This window comes from Panthera pardus, unplaced genomic scaffold (assembly GCF_024362965.1).
Source record: "Panthera pardus isolate Hobbes unplaced genomic scaffold, ASM2436296v1 HiC_scaffold_8, whole genome shotgun sequence".
Classification (NCBI taxonomy): Eukaryota; Metazoa; Chordata; class Mammalia; order Carnivora; family Felidae; genus Panthera; species Panthera pardus.
Genome location: NW_026527013.1, coordinates 7,695,735 through 7,712,706, shown reverse-complemented (window position 1 = coordinate 7,712,706; position 16,972 = coordinate 7,695,735). Strand labels below are relative to the sequence as shown.

At 52.3% G+C, this 16,972-nt stretch overlaps 1 protein-coding gene across 3 annotated transcripts in view; it reads left to right on the top strand.

Moving 5' to 3' along the window:
• The window catches only part of COL5A3 (collagen type V alpha 3 chain), a 35,599-nt gene extending 27,055 nt beyond the window's left edge, over positions 1-8,544 (top strand). For 2 of the 3 annotated variants that reach the window (XM_053897260.1, XM_053897259.1), the window contains exons 53-67: positions 54-107; positions 413-466; positions 604-657; positions 831-938; positions 1,085-1,138; positions 1,607-1,660; positions 1,858-1,965; positions 2,262-2,315; positions 2,396-2,431; positions 2,871-2,924; positions 3,509-3,725; positions 3,814-3,926; positions 5,460-5,528; positions 7,261-7,500; positions 7,582-8,544. In XM_053897260.1, the coding sequence (XP_053753235.1) occupies positions 54-107; positions 413-466; positions 604-657; positions 831-938; positions 1,085-1,138; positions 1,607-1,660; positions 1,858-1,965; positions 2,262-2,315; positions 2,396-2,431; positions 2,871-2,924; positions 3,509-3,725; positions 3,814-3,926; positions 5,460-5,528; positions 7,261-7,500; positions 7,582-7,728 (1,416 nt within the window). In that variant the 3' untranslated portion in view covers positions 7,729-8,544. The remainder of the gene's footprint in view (positions 1-53; positions 108-412; positions 467-603; positions 658-830; positions 939-1,084; positions 1,139-1,606; positions 1,661-1,857; positions 1,966-2,261; positions 2,316-2,395; positions 2,432-2,870; positions 2,925-3,508; positions 3,726-3,813; positions 3,927-5,459; positions 5,529-7,260; positions 7,501-7,581) is intronic. The other variant, XM_053897261.1, reaches the window with a different exon arrangement.
• Positions 8,545-16,972: the final 8,428 nt, after the last annotated feature.

Below are 16,972 nucleotides of genomic sequence, written 5' to 3'. Positions count from 1 at the left end.
CAAGCTTCACCCCAAACTCATATTGCCTCCATGACCCCTCCCATCCCCCACAGGGTATAGACGGCTCCCCAGGAGAGAAGGGAGACCCTGGTGATGTTGGGGGACCGGTGAGTGGGGGAGCAGAGCATGTCATGCTGGCAGAGGGGGGTTGGGGCTGGTGAGTGGGTAGACTGGGGGGCCGGAGGAGTAGGCTGGTGAGGTACCCAGGGCTCCCATACAGCACCTGCTTTGCCGCTCTGGGCCTTCACCACGACGGTGAGCAGCTCAGTGGAGGAGGTGGGAGACGGCTGGTGCTGTGGGGATGTCTGGGGAAGGCCGTCCTGGGATCACAGGCATCCTGACACATAGCCCTGCTCAACCGACGTGAGCTAACGTGAGCTAATACTACCCTCGTACTGTTACATATCCATAGGGTCCGCCTGGAGCTTCTGGGGAGCCTGGCCCCCCTGGGCCCCCCGGCAAGAGGGTAAGTGAGACCTGCCTCCTGGCTGACCTGGCTCCAGCTTTGATCCACTCACCCCCACAGGCCCCCACAGGCCCCCGCCCACCTCCACAGGCCCCCTCACCCCCAAAGCATCCCTCCTACACTCTTTCCCTCCTCAGGGTCCTTCAGGCCGCATGGGTCCAGAAGGCAAAGAAGGGGAGAAAGGGGCCAAGGTGAGTACCCCCCCTGCCCAGGGAGGGTCCCTGTGTTGATCCTCGGCCAACAGATGGGCCATCAGAATGGGTGCCCCAATTCCTTCCCCCTCCCTGATGGTTCTTGGCTGGGAGGCCAGGAGGAAGGTGCTGTCTGACACTTTCTGCCCTTCCCTTGCCCTGGTCTGTTTCAGGGGGAGCCAGGTCCCGACGGGCCCCCAGGGATGACGGGCCCAGTGGGGGCTCGAGGGCCCCCTGGACGTGTGGGGCCTGAGGGTCTTCGGGGGATCCCCGGCCCTGTGGTGAGTAGGGTGGGATCAGACCCTCTGTGTGTGACCCACCTTATGCTTTCTAATCACAGCCTGAGGTGGCTGACCCTGGAGGGCGGTGGGGGCATCTACACTGGGTCTGGCCGAGTGCAGCATCCCCACGTTCTGCTTCATCCTAGGGTGAACCAGGCCTCCTGGGACCTCCTGGACTGATGGGCCCTCCTGGACCCCTGGTAAGAGACCTCTTTGTCCCTGGTGTCTCGGCATGGAGAACCACACTGGGCATCCAGTGGCCACCTGGTGCTGTGGGCTCACCCCTCACTGACAGTCCATCTGACCACCTGTACTAACCATCTATCTTGATGGTCTTATCCTGATGGTCAATACCGACCCTCTATCTTGGTGGTTTATACCGACCACAGTGACCATCATGACAAGCCAAACTGACCATCTATGTTGATAGTCAACACTGACCACCCACAGCGATCCTGACCACGGACCATTCATACTGGACCTCCTCCAGCCAGCCCTTCATTATCCCTTGTCATCACCCCTCTCTCCTGACCATCCCCATGACCACATCCCTGGTAATTCCCATTTGAAACATGAGTAATTTCCCATTTGACTACCCTCCAATCACCCACATGAACCTTGAGATTTTGTGTTTGAGCCTGACTAACTGAGCCTCACTCTCCTTCCAGGGGCCCTCTGGCCTTCCAGGATTGAAGGGAGATGCTGGCCCCAAGGGGGAAAAAGTAAGGATACCTCCTTCCATTATTCTCCCCCAGTTACCTCTGTCTCCTCCACATTTACCTCCCTCCCTGGCCAGAGGGCTGAGAATTTGGGGTCTCCTCTGCTCCCAACCTCATTACCCCAAGGCTCTAGAAGAAAAATCCTCCAGCAATCCCCCCACCATATTTCTTTCCCTGTGTGTGCCTCTCTTGTCCTCCAGGGTCACATTGGATTAATTGGCCTCATCGGCCCCCCTGGGGAAGCTGGTGAGAAAGGGGATCAGGGGTTGCCAGGCGTGCAGGGCCCCCCCGGCCCCAAGGGAGAACCCGTGAGTGTGTGTTCTACCCCAAGTGGAAAGAATGTGTTCATAGGAAGGGGTGGGGGGGGGGCAGAATTGGGGCTTATTTGGAGACTGTGGGGGTTGGGGCTTGGGAAGCCTGGTCTAGAATGATAAGAGTTGTGTCTGGGGAAAATGGCGGGGGGTGGTGTCTCCATCTAGGGATTTGCGGGTTGGAGGCTGTGTCTGTGGCCTGTTTTTTGAGGGGACTGGAGGCTTGTCTGGGGGATGTGCCTGGATCACAGGGGTGAACCCCATCAGTGATGACCTTGGTGTCCTTTCTTCAGGGTCCCCCCGGTCCCATCGGCTCTCTGGGCCCCCCTGGGTCCCCAGGTGTGGCGGTGAGTAAGAGGGGTTTGTGGGGTGGGGTCACCGTGGTGGGGCAGCTGGGACTCCAGCCCTCCCTGTCTCTACCTCACAGGGTCCTCTGGGACAGAAGGGCTCAAAAGGTTCCCCGGTGAGTATGCACTGTTCCCTCAGGCTCCCACATCCCGGCTTCCCACCCCTTTCAACGTCACCACACCCTCAATCCCTTTGCATTCATTCATTTACTCATTCAATCATGCATTCGACTATTTACTCAACACCTACCGTTGTATTTTATCAAATCTAAAATGCCACCAATTGTGAGATGCACCATTATTTTAGAAACTACTGTGAAGAAAAAACAGTTTTGACAAGGAAACTATGACTTGCCAAAGATGTTAGGTTTTGATTTCGGAGATGTTAAAATATGGAAAGGAAATGAGTGTTTTATAGTTGGGGCTAAAAAATTGCAGTTCCCTCCCCCAGTGCTGTGTGAGTGAGTGAGTGAGTGTGTGTGTGTGTGTGTGTGTGTGTTGGCAGGAAGGGGTCTCCATAGACAGAGTTCACTCCCAAGTGACTTCTCTCTACAGGGATCCTTTGGTCCCCGTGGCGACACTGGCCCCCCTGGTCCCCCTGGCCCTCCGGTAGGTTCCCCAGGGAGTATGTTGGGAGTGTCTGTCCCACTGGGTCCCCAAGTGCCCAGAACTGGGTGGGGCACACAGCAGGTGCTCAGGGCACCCAGGTGGGGAGGGAGATGTCTTGAAAGCTGAGGGAGGATGCCGGCTCTGCTGGAGGGTTTAGGGGAACACCCATGGGGGCTCTGACTGGGTCTCGTCTTGCTTGACTCTGTCCCCCCCACCATCTCTCCCTCCGTCCCTTCCATCTCTCCTGGCCTCTGTCTCTATTTCAAATACTTGCTGCACAATTTTGTCTCTGTTTCTTTCTCTCCCTCTGCTTTCTTTGCCTCACCTTGCGGATCCCTCCACGGTGTTACTGCTTCGGCCTTTCCCCATCCCTGGGTCTTTCTTTCTCTCCCTCCTATGTGTCCCTGTCCGTCTCTGCCTCTCGATGGCCCCCGTCCCTTTTTGATCTCTCTCTCCCTTTTCCTATCTATCCCCACCCCTGTGTGTCTCTGCCTCCCTTGTCTCTCTCATCTTTGCTTGTCTCTCTTCCTGTCTCTTCCTCCCGCATCTCTGCTCTCCCCTCTGCTGTCCCCGACCCCGCTCAGGGTCCCCCGGCCGAGCTGCACGGGCTGCGCCGGCGGCGGCGGCGCTCTGTGCCCCTGGAGGGCCTGGAGGGCCCGGAGGGCGGCCTGGAGGAGGTGCTGGCCTCGCTCACGTCGCTGAGCTTCGAACTGGAGCAGATGCGGCGCCCTCCCGGCACAGCTGAGCGCCCGGGCCTCGTGTGCAGTGAGCTGCACCGCAACCACCCGCACCTGCCGGATGGTGAGGTCCCGCCCCTGCCTGGGCCCCGTGGGCAGGAAGCCGTCGGGTCCCGCCCCCGACTCACTGACCCCACCTGGCTCTGCGGCAGGGGAATACTGGATTGACCCCAACCAGGGCTGTGCGCGGGACGCGCTCAGGGTTTTCTGCAACTTCACGGCTGGAGGAGAGACCTGCCTCTATCCCGACAAGAAGTTTGAGACCGTGAGTGCCTGGGCGGGGTGGGGGGAGGGGGCTCAGGGAGAAAGAGGGCACCGGAAGCCAAGCCGTATCACCGGCCCGTCCTCCCGCCTCCACCAAAGGCTGTGTCCTGCTTCCCCTCCCTGCCCAACACACACACAGGCTTCGTCTGGGACCTTATCCTAACTTCATCCGGCATTTGTTGAGGACCTGCTGTATGCCAAGGCCTGTGAAGGTCTGAAGGTCTGAAGGTCTGGGACCACAGCCGAGAATCAAACAAAACAAAACTCTGCTTTTAGGGAGCTCACCTTCTACGAGAAAATCTAGGGAAGGAAACAATAATGGTGGCAGATCTTTAAATAGTGCTTTATGTGTGCCAGGCTGTTCTGAGCACTTAGCTGCATCAACACTGAGGCCCAGTTCTGCCATCATCCCCCAGAGAGGGAAACTAAAGCACAGAGAAGTTACCCGAGGATTACCCAAGGCAGGCTGGCTCTAGAGTCCCAGCCCTTAACCTCCTGTAGGCACTGCCTCCTGATCCGCTATCTGAGGGGCCTGTGGACTCATTGCCCTCCAGGCTGTGGGCTGGGAGGGGAGACCACCTGGGCCCCCAGGAACACTGGGCTTCTCCATCAGGCTCAGCAGCAGAGGGCAGTGGGCAGGCAGCAGCAACTCTAGAACCCCGGGTTGGGATATAAACTGGGGGGAACAGGGTTTTTTTCATCTGCAAAACGGAGCTCAGGAAGGTATGGACTGGTTGTACAGTTGAGTGCTGATGCAGTGTATCAGATTAGACACTGACGATGGGCGGTGCTGTGCTAATGCCTCTGCTGCTGGTAAAGTATGTAGCCAGCACAGAACCTGCAAAAATGCATGGTGATGTCCCTCTTATTTATGATTATTTTTGACTGGCCAGAGCCCTGGTTTAGTGGGAGCTCAACCCTCCGCCTCTCCCGCACCCTTACACACTAGTGGATGGGAATACAGACAAGCTCAGACCTCGAGGTCACGTAGGATTTGATCTCTAAACAGTTGCTGGTATCGGAGCCTCTCCTGCCAGCTCAGCTTCCTCCTGCCCAGAGGTGTTGGGGAGGGGTGTGAAGACTGATCCAGGTTTGGGTTCCTCAGACACAGACCCTGAGACAAAGACTTGAGGGCGAGTCATTTATTTGGGAGGAGATCGCAGGAGGCACCAGGAGAGGAGGGGGGAAGTGAGAGGGGACTGGGGGAGGCAGCCGATGAGGGTTAAAATGTCACCATTGGGCACTGAAGGCTCAGTTCCACTGGGAGACTTCTGGGAGATGGTGTGGAACAGGCACGTGGGGGAGGGAGAGGGAGCTGAGCATTTATCCATCCATTCTTGTCATTGGTGGAGAGCTGCCTCAGAGGGCAGGGACTCCCAACCCGTGCACCGGCCAAGCCAACTCCCATGCCCAGAGAACAACAGCTCAAGGGTCCGGGGTATACAGTCTGCAACTTTCATTGCTGGGAGGTAAATACAGGAAGACATGGCCGGCACCCAGGCCATCTACACTGACTACCCCCTCCCATCCCCAGGTGAAAATGGCCTCCTGGTCCAAGGAAAAGCCGGGAAACTGGTACAGCACATTCCGTCGAGGGAAGAAGGTGAGCGGCTGGAGACCGAGGTGGGGGATGGTATGAAAACTGGTGGGAACTGGCATGGGGAGTTGGAGGAGGGGCTCTGAGGGATGAGAGGAACAGGGCAGACTCACCTCTGCCTTCATGGTGATTGCAGGCTTGGTAGGGGTAGCAGATTGGGGGCGGGGGAGGGGTGTGTGGAGCGTCAGATGTGAATAGGGGAAGCCCAGGGTATGGTGGAAATCCAGAGGCAGTGCCGCAAGTCCCAGAGGTGTCCTGGTAGCAGTCACAGATCAACTGAAGCCTAAAGAATGAGCTGGGTTAGCAAGTTAGGGAGGACAAGGAAAAGTGTTCCAGGCAGAGGGAACAGCATACACAAAGGTCCAGAGTTAAAAGAGGATCTGGGGAATTGAAAGAAAAAGCCACTCGCCCTGCTCTAGAAAGTGTGAAGGGGAATGTGGTAAGAAAGGAGGCTGGGGAGGTAGGTGAGGGCTAGGCCCACCTCCCCAGAAAGACCTGTGAGCAGCAGGGAGCCATGGAATGTGTTTCAGTGAGGGAAGGACCCAAATCTAACCTCTCAGTTAGAAAAATGCTTCCGGGGCAGGTGGGGAGGGGGCGGTGACTGGCATGTTGGCCCAAGGGAGTGAAGAGGTGGTCCAGGCTGGAGCTGGTGCTGTGGGTGTGGGGAGGAGGGCATGGCTTGGAAAATCTAAGAGAGAGGCCAATAGGACCTAGTCACTGATGAAATGGAAGGGAGGGAGGAGAAGGTTGGTGGGCTGGTGTCTTGTGACATTCTGAGATATGTAGATGAGAAGAACAGGTTTGATGGGTGGGGGGATTTGGGGTTCAGCTTGGGAACTGTTTACATGACATACGTGTATCTGCCAAGCACTGGGAACGTAGCAGCAAATAATAAACACAGTTCCTGACTTCATGAAGTTGATACTCTACTGGGAGCATAACCAAGGAAGCAGGCAGACAGGAACCCAAGAAACAAAGCTATAATATAGCGTGGGGGTATCTTGGTTTGGGTTCCCCCCGAAACAGACCCTTCCACACAGACTCAGTTGCTAGTACTTTATCTGGGAGGTGATTCCAGAAAACATCGGTAGGGGCACATGGAAATGATACAGAGATGAGAAGGAGGCCGGAAGGGACGTATTACCCAGCAGGCTATCTCAGGCCCGTGATATGTTAATAATATATTTTATTTGACCCAGTGCATCTAAATTAGTGTCATATCAATATAAAGGTTACTGAGGCATTTAAAATTTCTCCCCTACGAGTTCTGCAGAGTCTGACCCATATTTTACGTTTATAGCACATCGTAATTTGGGCACTAAATTTCATTGGAGGTTCTTGATCCATAGTTAGATTTCATAAAATCTGCCTTTGAAAAAGTAGATTCGCATACTTGAGTTGTTCCACACCTAAGTTCTCTGATACCTGGATTGAGGCTCAGTTATTAGTTATGAATTAAAGTAAAAGCATAAATACAAATTTTTAATTAAACAGTTAAGTAACATGGTTGAAAGTTTCCATCTGATTGGCCACATTTCAAGTGCTCAGTAGCCACGTGCACCCGGGGGCTCACAGGGGAACCATGGGGGGCTGGATGGCGGGTAAGGCCACCCCCAAAGAAGGGGACGTGGCAGAGGTCGTGGGTCTGCCAGGGGATGGAGAGCCTGGGAGGGAGGTTCTGCAGAAGGAGTAGGGGTGACTGGGGGCACCCTCACCTCCTACTTTGTCCCACCCCCAGTTCTCCTACGTGGACGCTGACGGGTCTCCGGTGAACGTGGTGCAGATGACCTTCCTGAAGTTGCTGAGTGCCACAGCCCGCCAGAGCTTCACCTACTCCTGCCAGAACTCTGCCGCCTGGCTGGACGAAGCTGCAGGCGACTACGGCCGCTCCCTCCGCTTCCTCGGGGCCAACGGGGAAGAGGTGTCCTTCAACCAGACGACAGCAGCCACCATCGCTGTCCCCTACGATGGCTGCCGGGTAAGGGGAAGGGCAGGGGCCGGCCAGAGTGGGGAGAGGCTTTGGCTGCCCTCCTGCTAACTCGCCGTTCTGTCTTCCCAGCTCCGCAAGGGACAGACGAAGACCCTCTTGGAGTTCAGCTCTTCCCAAGTGGGGTTTCTGCCTCTGTGGGATGTGGCGGCTACTGACTTCGGCCAGACGAACCAGAAGTTTGGGTTTGAACTGGGCCCTGTCTGCTTTAGCAGCTGAGAGTCTTGGGGTGGGAGGGATAATGAGGGAGCCCCAGACGGGGCACTATTGGTGCTGAGGCTTTGAAGCCACCGTATTTATCGTGTCCTGTGACTGTGGAGCCAGGGGAGAGTCTGCTCATCACGGTCAAGCAGTCTTCCTTCTCCGTTCCAGGGGGCCGGGGGCTGCACTCCCCTGGCTCAAGTCTAGCCTCCCTTCACTGCACCACAGCTGACATACTGTAGTCTGGCTCTGCCTGCCTGCCCAGCCCTCATCTCCCCACCCCCGAGGCCCCATGCAATGAACTTCTAACTCAGAGCTGATGAATGCCCCCCATGCCTGCCTCCCCACTCCTCGGTCAGTGCCCCCAACACCTGGTGGTGCTCCCCTTTCCAATAGTTAAGCACTGGATGTCTCCTGATCCCAGGCTGGGACCCCTTCACTCATTCCTATTTTCAGGTGGGTTCACAGTGAAGGAACTGAAGTCAGGCTCCAGAGGGAAGAGTGGGGCTTCCCTGGACTGAGCTGGGTGCTCCTTCCACTGCCTCAGCCCAGCTCTGAGTACTGCCCCCACCCATATCTCCCTGAACTCACCTTGCCATGCCAGGTGGTAGGGGAGCCAAGATGGTGGGGGTGAGTCAGGATCCTAATGGTGCTGCCCTATTTATACCTGGGTCTGTATTAAAAGGGAAAATCCCCTCTGTTGTATATTTAATCTGCTTCCTCCTTTAGGGAAGGCTGGGATATGATGAGAGAGATTCTAGCATGATCCCCACCCCTCCGGGGCCATAGGGCATATTTGGCATCTCAAGTCTGAGAATAAACCAGTGAACTGTGTCCCTGTGTCTTTCATCTAGTGCTGCCTAGATCTTTCTTAAGGTCGGGCTCTTGTCTCGCCTGAGGTTATCTGCCACCACCTGGCTTAATAGTGTCTTTTGGTAGAGGTGGCTTTGGGAGGTGGGGGAAACCAATTATAATGGTACTCACCGGAGACAATGGGTCTGTTTACCATTTCAGAACCCTAGAAGAAGAGTCAAAAATCTCCGGATCTCTAAGAGAGATCTTAAGTGTTTTCAGCACACAAAAAAGAAATTTTAATTATGTGTTGTGATGCCAGTGTTAGCTAATGCTACGGTTGTGATCAGTATACAAGTGTATCAAATCAACAGGTTGTATGCTTAGACTTAGACAATGTCATATGTCAATTCTATGTCAATAAAGCTGGAAAAAAATGTGAACCTATTAGGAATACACCAAACTTTGAGAGAGAGAGAGAGAGAGAGAGAGAGAGAGAGAGAGCTTTGAGAGAGAGAGAGAGAGAGAGAGAGAGAGAGAATAGCTAGATCTTTCTGTTGATCTTGGTTAGTCCTGGAGTCATTGGCTGAGCTGAGGGTGAGGGAATGGATCAAGAGGTGACATGGGATGTGATCTGGGTTTGAGATGAAATGACTAGAAGTCAAAGATCTGGGTGGAGAGTCAGGAGATGAGTTGGGGGGAGAGAGAACTGAGTTACAAGTTGAGCCTCGGGGTGAGTTGGGTGTTAGAGGGTAGAGGTTGGTCGAGTTATGTTGAAAATGGCTTGAAGATGAGTCATTGGAGGCTGCTTTGGAGTCAGTTGAGTGCGTTTGCGGTGGAGTAATGATGGGATCTGCTGAACTGGAGGTTGGGAAATCAGTGGATTGAGGTAAGGGTCTGGAGTTGGAGGTTGGACTGACGTGAATTAGGGTTGATGTGGGAGGTAGGATGAACTGAGTAGAACTAAGTAGGGGTTGCTATGAATGGGGAGTGAGGATTGGCAGTTTGGCAAGTCAAGATGGCATCAGTTAAGATCTGAGTTGGGTTTGAGGCAGCTTGAATTGGAGGTTAGATGTTGGGCTGAGGTTTTTTAAAGTAGATTTATTGAGATGTAATTCATTTACCATATAATTCACCCATTTAAGGTATACAATTAAATGGTTTTTAGTACATTCACAGACTTGTGCAACCATCACCACAATCAATTTTAGAACCTTTCATCACCTCAAAAAGAAATCCCATATCCATTAGCAGTCACTTTCCATTTCCCCCAAACCTTTCAGTGGTAGGCAACCACTAATCTTTCTGTCCCTATGGATTTGCCCATTCTGGGCATTTCATAAATGGAATCATATAATATGTGGCCCTTTGGTTCTGAGTACTTCATTCCTGTTTATTGCTGAATAATATTCCATTGTCTGGAATTTTTCCATTGTCGGAAACAATTCTATTGTTTATCCATTCATCGGTTGCTGGACATTGCCCAATTGAGTGCCAAATTGGAGTGATGGAGGGCTGGTGTAGTTGAGTTGGGTCAGGTGGGATTGAGTAGGTATAGGTTTCAGGTTGGGGTGAATGGTCTCCCTCAAAGTCAGGGCTTACCCTACCACCTCTGCCACCAGGCCCCACAAGCCCCCCTGAATGCTTGCCCTGGATTCCCTCATGCATTCAATAAACATTACTGGATTGTAACTCTATGAAGAATGTTGGGGCTCAGAGGTTGATTGATGAGTTCACTCATTCATTCATTTGCTTAATTGTTTGTTTTATAGTTCTTGACTATTTACTCATTGCCAGGCACTGTTCCAAATGCTGGGGTAGAAGAGAGATGTGGGGATCTTACTCCTGAGGGAGACGGACTAGACAGACATACAGCTATGTAATGTGATTTCAGGAAAATCAAACAAGTTACAGCGTGATGGGGTGGTGTAAATTTGAGATGAGGTCGTCACAGGAGAGACCTCACTGAAGAGGCAATATTTGAGCACTGAGACCTGAAGGATGAGGGGAAAAGCCATGCGAAATTTGGGGAAGTATCCCCCCACACAGAGAAGAACCCAGAAACCCTCAAAAACGAATGAAGACTCTTGAGGAGATGGTGTCTCGCTTGGTCCCCTCTTCTCCCGATTTGTTGCTTTTGCTGATTTTTCCACACTGTTCTATCAACCCCACTGTACGCCCAGGCCTGCTTCCCATTTATTTCCTCTTCCAAACCTCCTTAGCTCAAGAATGCATATGGTAACACCAATGCTATGTGTTTTCCTCTTCCTGAGAATCCCTAATTGAGAACACATTTCCCAGCTTGCCTTGCAGTTAGGTTGGGCCACGTGCCTGGGTCTTGGCCAGTAGGATGTGGGTAACCATACAACCTCCTGCTTGATCCCCTGAGCTCTTTCAGTCCATGATGGCCTCGGAGATCACATCTGTAAGTAAGAGGAGGGTCTCCTATGGAACCAGAAAGGAGCCACCCTCCTTGAGATACTGCTTGCAGGAATACTACGAGGAGAGGTCCATCAATAACTTGATTGCGTTAGGCCCTTGAGATGTTGAAGGGTTGCTTATTACAGCAGCTATTAGTAATTATCCTGACGAACCCAGCAAAGGAATCCAACTTTTACTAAAGGTCAGCATGGAAGCGTGTGTGCACACTGGGAGGTCCCATTGCAACAAGGTCAACAGCTTAGAATTTAATATGCAATATCTTTGTTCTTGAAAGTCCCCCCACTGTAAATTCGTCACAGCTGGTATGTTTCCCCCCCACCAGCCTGGATTTCCCACAATTCTGCTGCCCTCTGCCATCTTTCCCTCCCCGACACCTCGCTTGTCTACCCTCTTCACTCCCTTCCTCTAAGGCTGTCTACACTTAGATCAAATTTATCTCACCTTCTGGGGCACCTGGGTGGCTCAGTCGGTTAAGCATCCAACTCTTGATTTTGACTCAGGTCGTGATCCCAGGGTCGTGCGATCAAGCCCCACGTCCGGCTCCATGCTGGGCATGGAACCTGCTTGAGATTCTCTCTCTCCCTCTGCCCCTCTCCCTCTGCACTCTTTCTCTCTCTCAAAAAAAATTTTTTTTTAAATCTCACTTTCTTACAAAGAACCATTCACAACATTTCTTGCAGACCACATCTTCACACCCATGCAATCCGTGATTAGCTCAACCAACACTGTTAATAATAAATGACCACTGATCGAGTATCTACATGCCGGGCAGTGTTCATCAAATGTTTCCCCTGGATGAATTTATATATTTTCGTCACAACCTTTGAGGAAGGTTCTGTTATCCTCATTTTTTTTAGGTAATAGAACTGAGGAACAGAGTAACTTGACCGGAGTCTGGAGCTAGAGATTTTGCTAAACAAAAAGCCGTCTTCTCCTTCAGGGGAACTTTCTCCCATTGTTTTAAAAAATTGCATCTAATACACAGCCCAGGGTTTACAAACACAAGTCGGCCCGCTTCTGGTTTTGCAACTCCGGTCCCAGCCCTGGTGCAGGTGTTTTGGAAGGGAGGAACAATTAATAATGTAATGAATACTCTTTGATTAGCTAAAAGCTGGTTGAAGAATTAGAATCTCGGCTCTGCTAAACGAAGGTAATTGACAAAGGTGTAAGGGGGGAATTCTGGACCGCATGTTCGGCTCTGTGTATTTACCCAGCATCGTGGCCAGCACCCAGGCGGCTGCTGGGAAAACCCCCAGCTGATTTGCATATTCAGTGGCCATAATTAATCACAGCACTTGTGCTTCCTGAGCGCACGCGTTCTGAACTGGGGGCGGGGCAGGGCGGCCAGTGTGAGAGCCGCCTGTGGCTTCACACATGGTTGTAGGGGGTGGGTGGAGTCGCGGATTTAACCCAGATGCACAGGGCGTTGGAAATAGTCATGCTCAGTGACATACACCGACCAAGGGCCCACAGAATCAGACCCTCGTCTTGTCCCGCCCCAGATCCACAGGCAGACTCAGAGAGGCAGTCCCACGTTATACCCAGCCCTATACCTCCAGCCGGTTCCAGACGTGCTGACACACATAGCAGGCCACACGCACAGTTGCACACACCCAGTTGTGCCTGGACACACAGCCAAAGCCCATATCTCACACACACACACACACACACGCAGTCACGTTCATAAACCCACACTTAGATGTGTAGCCACACCTGAGACCCCCGTTGTCAGAATGCGAGCTGCTGCATCCCGGGGTCTGCTAGGCAGACAGAGGGACACCCAGGCCCACACAGGGAGACCTGCCACCAGCACGAACTGCAGGCACGGGCCCAGCTAAACTGACGTCATTCACGTTTCGAGGTCCCCTCCCCCACACCACACATTCATCCATTCGTTGAAGCACCTGCTCTGTGCCAGGTACTACTGTAGGGTCTGGTGATCCAGCAGGGAATAAAACAAGGGTCCGTTTGCCCTCGTGGAGTTTACACTCGAGTGGGGCCAACAGGCAGTAAGCAAATACACAGGTGACACGTCAAGTGGTGCCATGAAGAAAAAGAAGGCAGGGCGCCTGGGTGGCTCAGTAGGTGAAGCATCAGACTTTGGCTCGGGTCACGATCTCACGGTTTGTGGGTTCGAGCCCCGTGTCAGGCTCTGTGTTGACAGCTCAGAGCCTAGAACCTGCTTCGGATTCTGTGTCTCCCTCTCTCTCTGCCCCTCCCTTGCTTGCTCTCTCTCTCTCTCTCTCAAAAATAAACATTAAAAAAAAAAAAAGAGGGGCGCCTGGGTGGCTCAGTCGGTTAGGCGTCCGACTTCGGCTCAGGTCATGATCTCGTGGTCTGTGAGTTCAAGCCCCGCGTCGGGCTCTGTGCTGACTGCTCAGAGCCTGGAGCCTGTTTCAGATTCTGTGTCTCCCTTTCTCTCTGACCCTCCCCCATTCATGCTCTGTCTCTCTCTGTCTTAAAAATAAATAAACGTTAAAAAAAATTAAAAAAGAAAAGAAAAGAAAAGGCAGAGAGGAGGACAAGAAAAAGGTGTTCTTTGAGACAGGGTGGTCAGGGAAGGCTGCCTGGAGGAGGCATCCTTGAAGCAGAGGCTCACACAGAGAGAGGGAGGGTGCTTTGTGACTTCTCACCAACACTGACAACAAGGTACAGATTTACAAACAGGCATGTGCCATGCAGACTTACAAGGGCCTGTCCCCACAAGAGCGGATGTGTGCCCTTGTGTCCAGGGTGCCCCAGACACCAGAGTTTTCTTTTGAAAGTGTGGGCCTGTACCTTAAAGGGACAGGGGAGATCCTAGGGAGACAGCAGAAGCTGAGCAAACAGAGGACCAGATTGATCTTGAGAGGCTGTCCTGTCCGTTCCAAGCTGGTCTCACTTTTATACATGCTTCTCCTCCACCCTTGGTATATTTCTTACTTGATTTCATTACTTCTGTGTTAAAAAACGTAAAATTTACCATCTTAATCATTTTTAAGTGTACACTTCATTACTGTTAAGTACATTCACATCGCTGTGCGACAGACGGACCTCTAGAAGTTTTTAATCTTCTAAAACTGTATCTCGGTCCCCATTAAACAACTCCCTGCGCCCGTCCCCCAGCCCCTGGCACCCACCATCTACTTTTAGTGCCTATGATTTCAGCTATTCTGAGGACCTCATACAGGTAGAATTATACAGTATCTGTCTTTTACGATTGGCTTATTTCGCTGAGCATAATGTCCTCAAGGGTCCTTGTAGTATGTCAGAATTTCCCTCTCTTTTAAGGCTGAATACTATTCCTTTGGATGGACATACCACATCTTTTTATCCATCAATAGACACTTGGGTTGCTTCCAACTCTTGGCTGCTGTGAATAATGCTGCTATTGTGAACATGGGTTTGCAAATATCTCTTCAAGACCCTGCTTTCAATTCTTTTGGACCTATACTCGAAATGTGTTTGCATGGGGGTGCGTGGCTGGCTCCGTCAGAAGAGCGTGTGACTCTAGATCGCGGGGCCATGAGTTTGAGCCCCATGTTGGATGTAGAGATTACTAAAGGAAAAAAAATTAATGAGCTTAAAAAAAATTGTTTGCACAGAGGCACGCACCATATGATAAGACGCACGGGTCTTAAGTGTTCTGTGTGATGAATTTTGACGACGGTCTACATGCCCTAAAGAAGATATAGACTGTTTCCAATGCCCCCAGGAAGTTCCTCGTATCCCTTCCCATGACTCCTCTAAGACACCACCTCTTCTTGGGTACGTTCCTAGTGTTATAAAGCCAATGAATGAAACGTGGAAGGTGTATGGAGGCAGTGTGGTATCATGGCTAGAGCCAAGCCCTCTGGTCCGGGTTCAACTTCTTCACTGGGGCAAGCGTGACCTTCACCGTGCCCCACAGTCTCCACAGCTGTGACGACGGGGTGCCTGAGAGCATCTAAACGTCAGGCTGTGTGAGGGTTAAATTACTTAAAATAGGTCACTTAGAGCAATGCTCTAAGTCATGCGGCAAGTGCTGTAAAAGTGTTGCCGTTATAAAAAATACATATGGGGGGAACTTTATGATAAACACGTGCCCACCGCCCACCCTAAAAAATAAAACGCTGCACGCACATTTGAAGCTGTTGTACCCATTTCTGCCATCATCTGCCTTTCTTTCCCCCGATTATGGGTAAATGAGTGTGGAGAATTAAGGTGTTTAAAACATGTGACCAAATATACCTCACATAAAATTTACCCTTTAGCCATTTTTAAGTGTCTCGTCTGGTGGCATTAAGCACGTTCACGCTATTGGGCACACATCACTGCCATCCGTCTCCAGAACTTTGTCCTTTTCCCACACTGAAGCTCCGTCCCCATTAAACGCGATGCCCTGTTTCTGTCTTCCCTTGAGTGCGGGGATTTCTGTCCTCAAGAGTATTTCCCGGTGTTTACTGCACGCGGGGGTGGGGTGGGGGGGCTGTATCCATGGGTGATGCATAGTTTGGCAGGTTTTGAAACTATCTCTGACTGTTACAATATTGAAGACGCTTTGGCAACTTGCTTTGTTAGCTCAGCCACAGGCTTTGTATCTTCTCCATCTAGACACAAGTATTTCTACAAGTATTTCTAGTCGTGTCTTTGTAAGTGCTTCCCTCAGCACGGTTATCGGTTATCCGTGGGACTCACAAACTTTTAGGTGCTTTCCATTTTGTTCCTGTTCAAACATCCCAGCACGTGTCTTTGGGCACAAGGATCAACGGGTCTGGGGTGTATGAATACACATGAATGGAAATTCTGGGTTAGGGGGAAGGTACGTCTTCAGCTGTCCTGGGTACGATCTTCACATTGGCTGCCCAAACCACACTCTACCCCTTTCCACCCACCAGTCTTCCAAGCTTCCAAGGCTCCCTGTTGGCCCTGAGTTAAAGTCCAGGTCTTTGTACTTGGCAGCTCTGGCCTCATTTGTCACCATCCCTCACCAGGAGAGCTAGCCTCCTGTGCTTTGCTGCCTCAGGGCCTTTGCATCTGCTCTTTTCTCTGCCCACTGAGCCCTGCCAGTTCTTGCTCAGCTTTTGGCTCTGAACCACCCTGCCCCCAGGCCAGATCAGGGCTCTCCAAACATGCTCAGAGAACTCTGCCCATCTGTTCGTGCACCAAACTCTCAATTATTTTAGGGCAGGAACTTTCTTGTTTGTAGCCACAAATCCAGTGCAGGTGAGGCCCGGGGCCAGTGGCGTGTCTCTACTGGTGGATGAATGGAGAAGCCAGGGCTGCGCAGAGACCTGAATTCCAATCCCAGCTCGACCACTTCCTGGCTGTGTGACCTCAGGCAAGAAGCTTAACCTCTCTGAGCCCCTCACTTGCCTCTCCTCTGAAACCCTTCCCAGGGATGGTGCAGGGGTTGAAGTGAGCCCCAGCCAGGTCTGGCTCAGGGTAGACCCCTCTTGGTAGGAGCTGCTGTGATTCTGAGCCAAGTTCCGGGCCTGTAACCTCAGATTAGGGCCTTGCTTCTTCCTGGCTTGGCAGGGCTGGGAAGCGATGCTGGGTCTCCTTGTCCCGCCAACTCATGCCTCAATTCCCAGGCCGGTAATGGGAACCACATGCGCTGGACATAGGCCCACCCGTCCTCCGTCCCCCCCCCCTCCTCCCCTAGAGAGGCCTCCTTAGTCATTCTGTCCACCTCCCTCTTCCCACAACCTCATTCCCACGCTGCCCTGGCCTGGGGTTTGCGTGTCAGAGGGTGTCTGTGCAGTGTTGTAGGTCCCTGCGGGTCCCTGTGTGTGTGTGACGGGGTCTGAAGCGTAGGTCTGTGGGCATGTCTTGTACAAGCGGTCTGCCTCTGTCGTGCATGTGTGCTTGTGTGTGAACTACCTGCCTACTCTGTGAGTCCTCTGGTAGGTTTGCACACGTGTTCCCGTATGAACTGTTGTGCCCGTTTTACGAACCTCCACACGGGGCTGCGTGGTTGTGGTGCGTCTGTCTTCATGTGGCTAAATTGTGGATTTGTGGGCGATGAGTTGTGGATTTGTGGGTGAACTGCATGTCCATACTGGGGAAG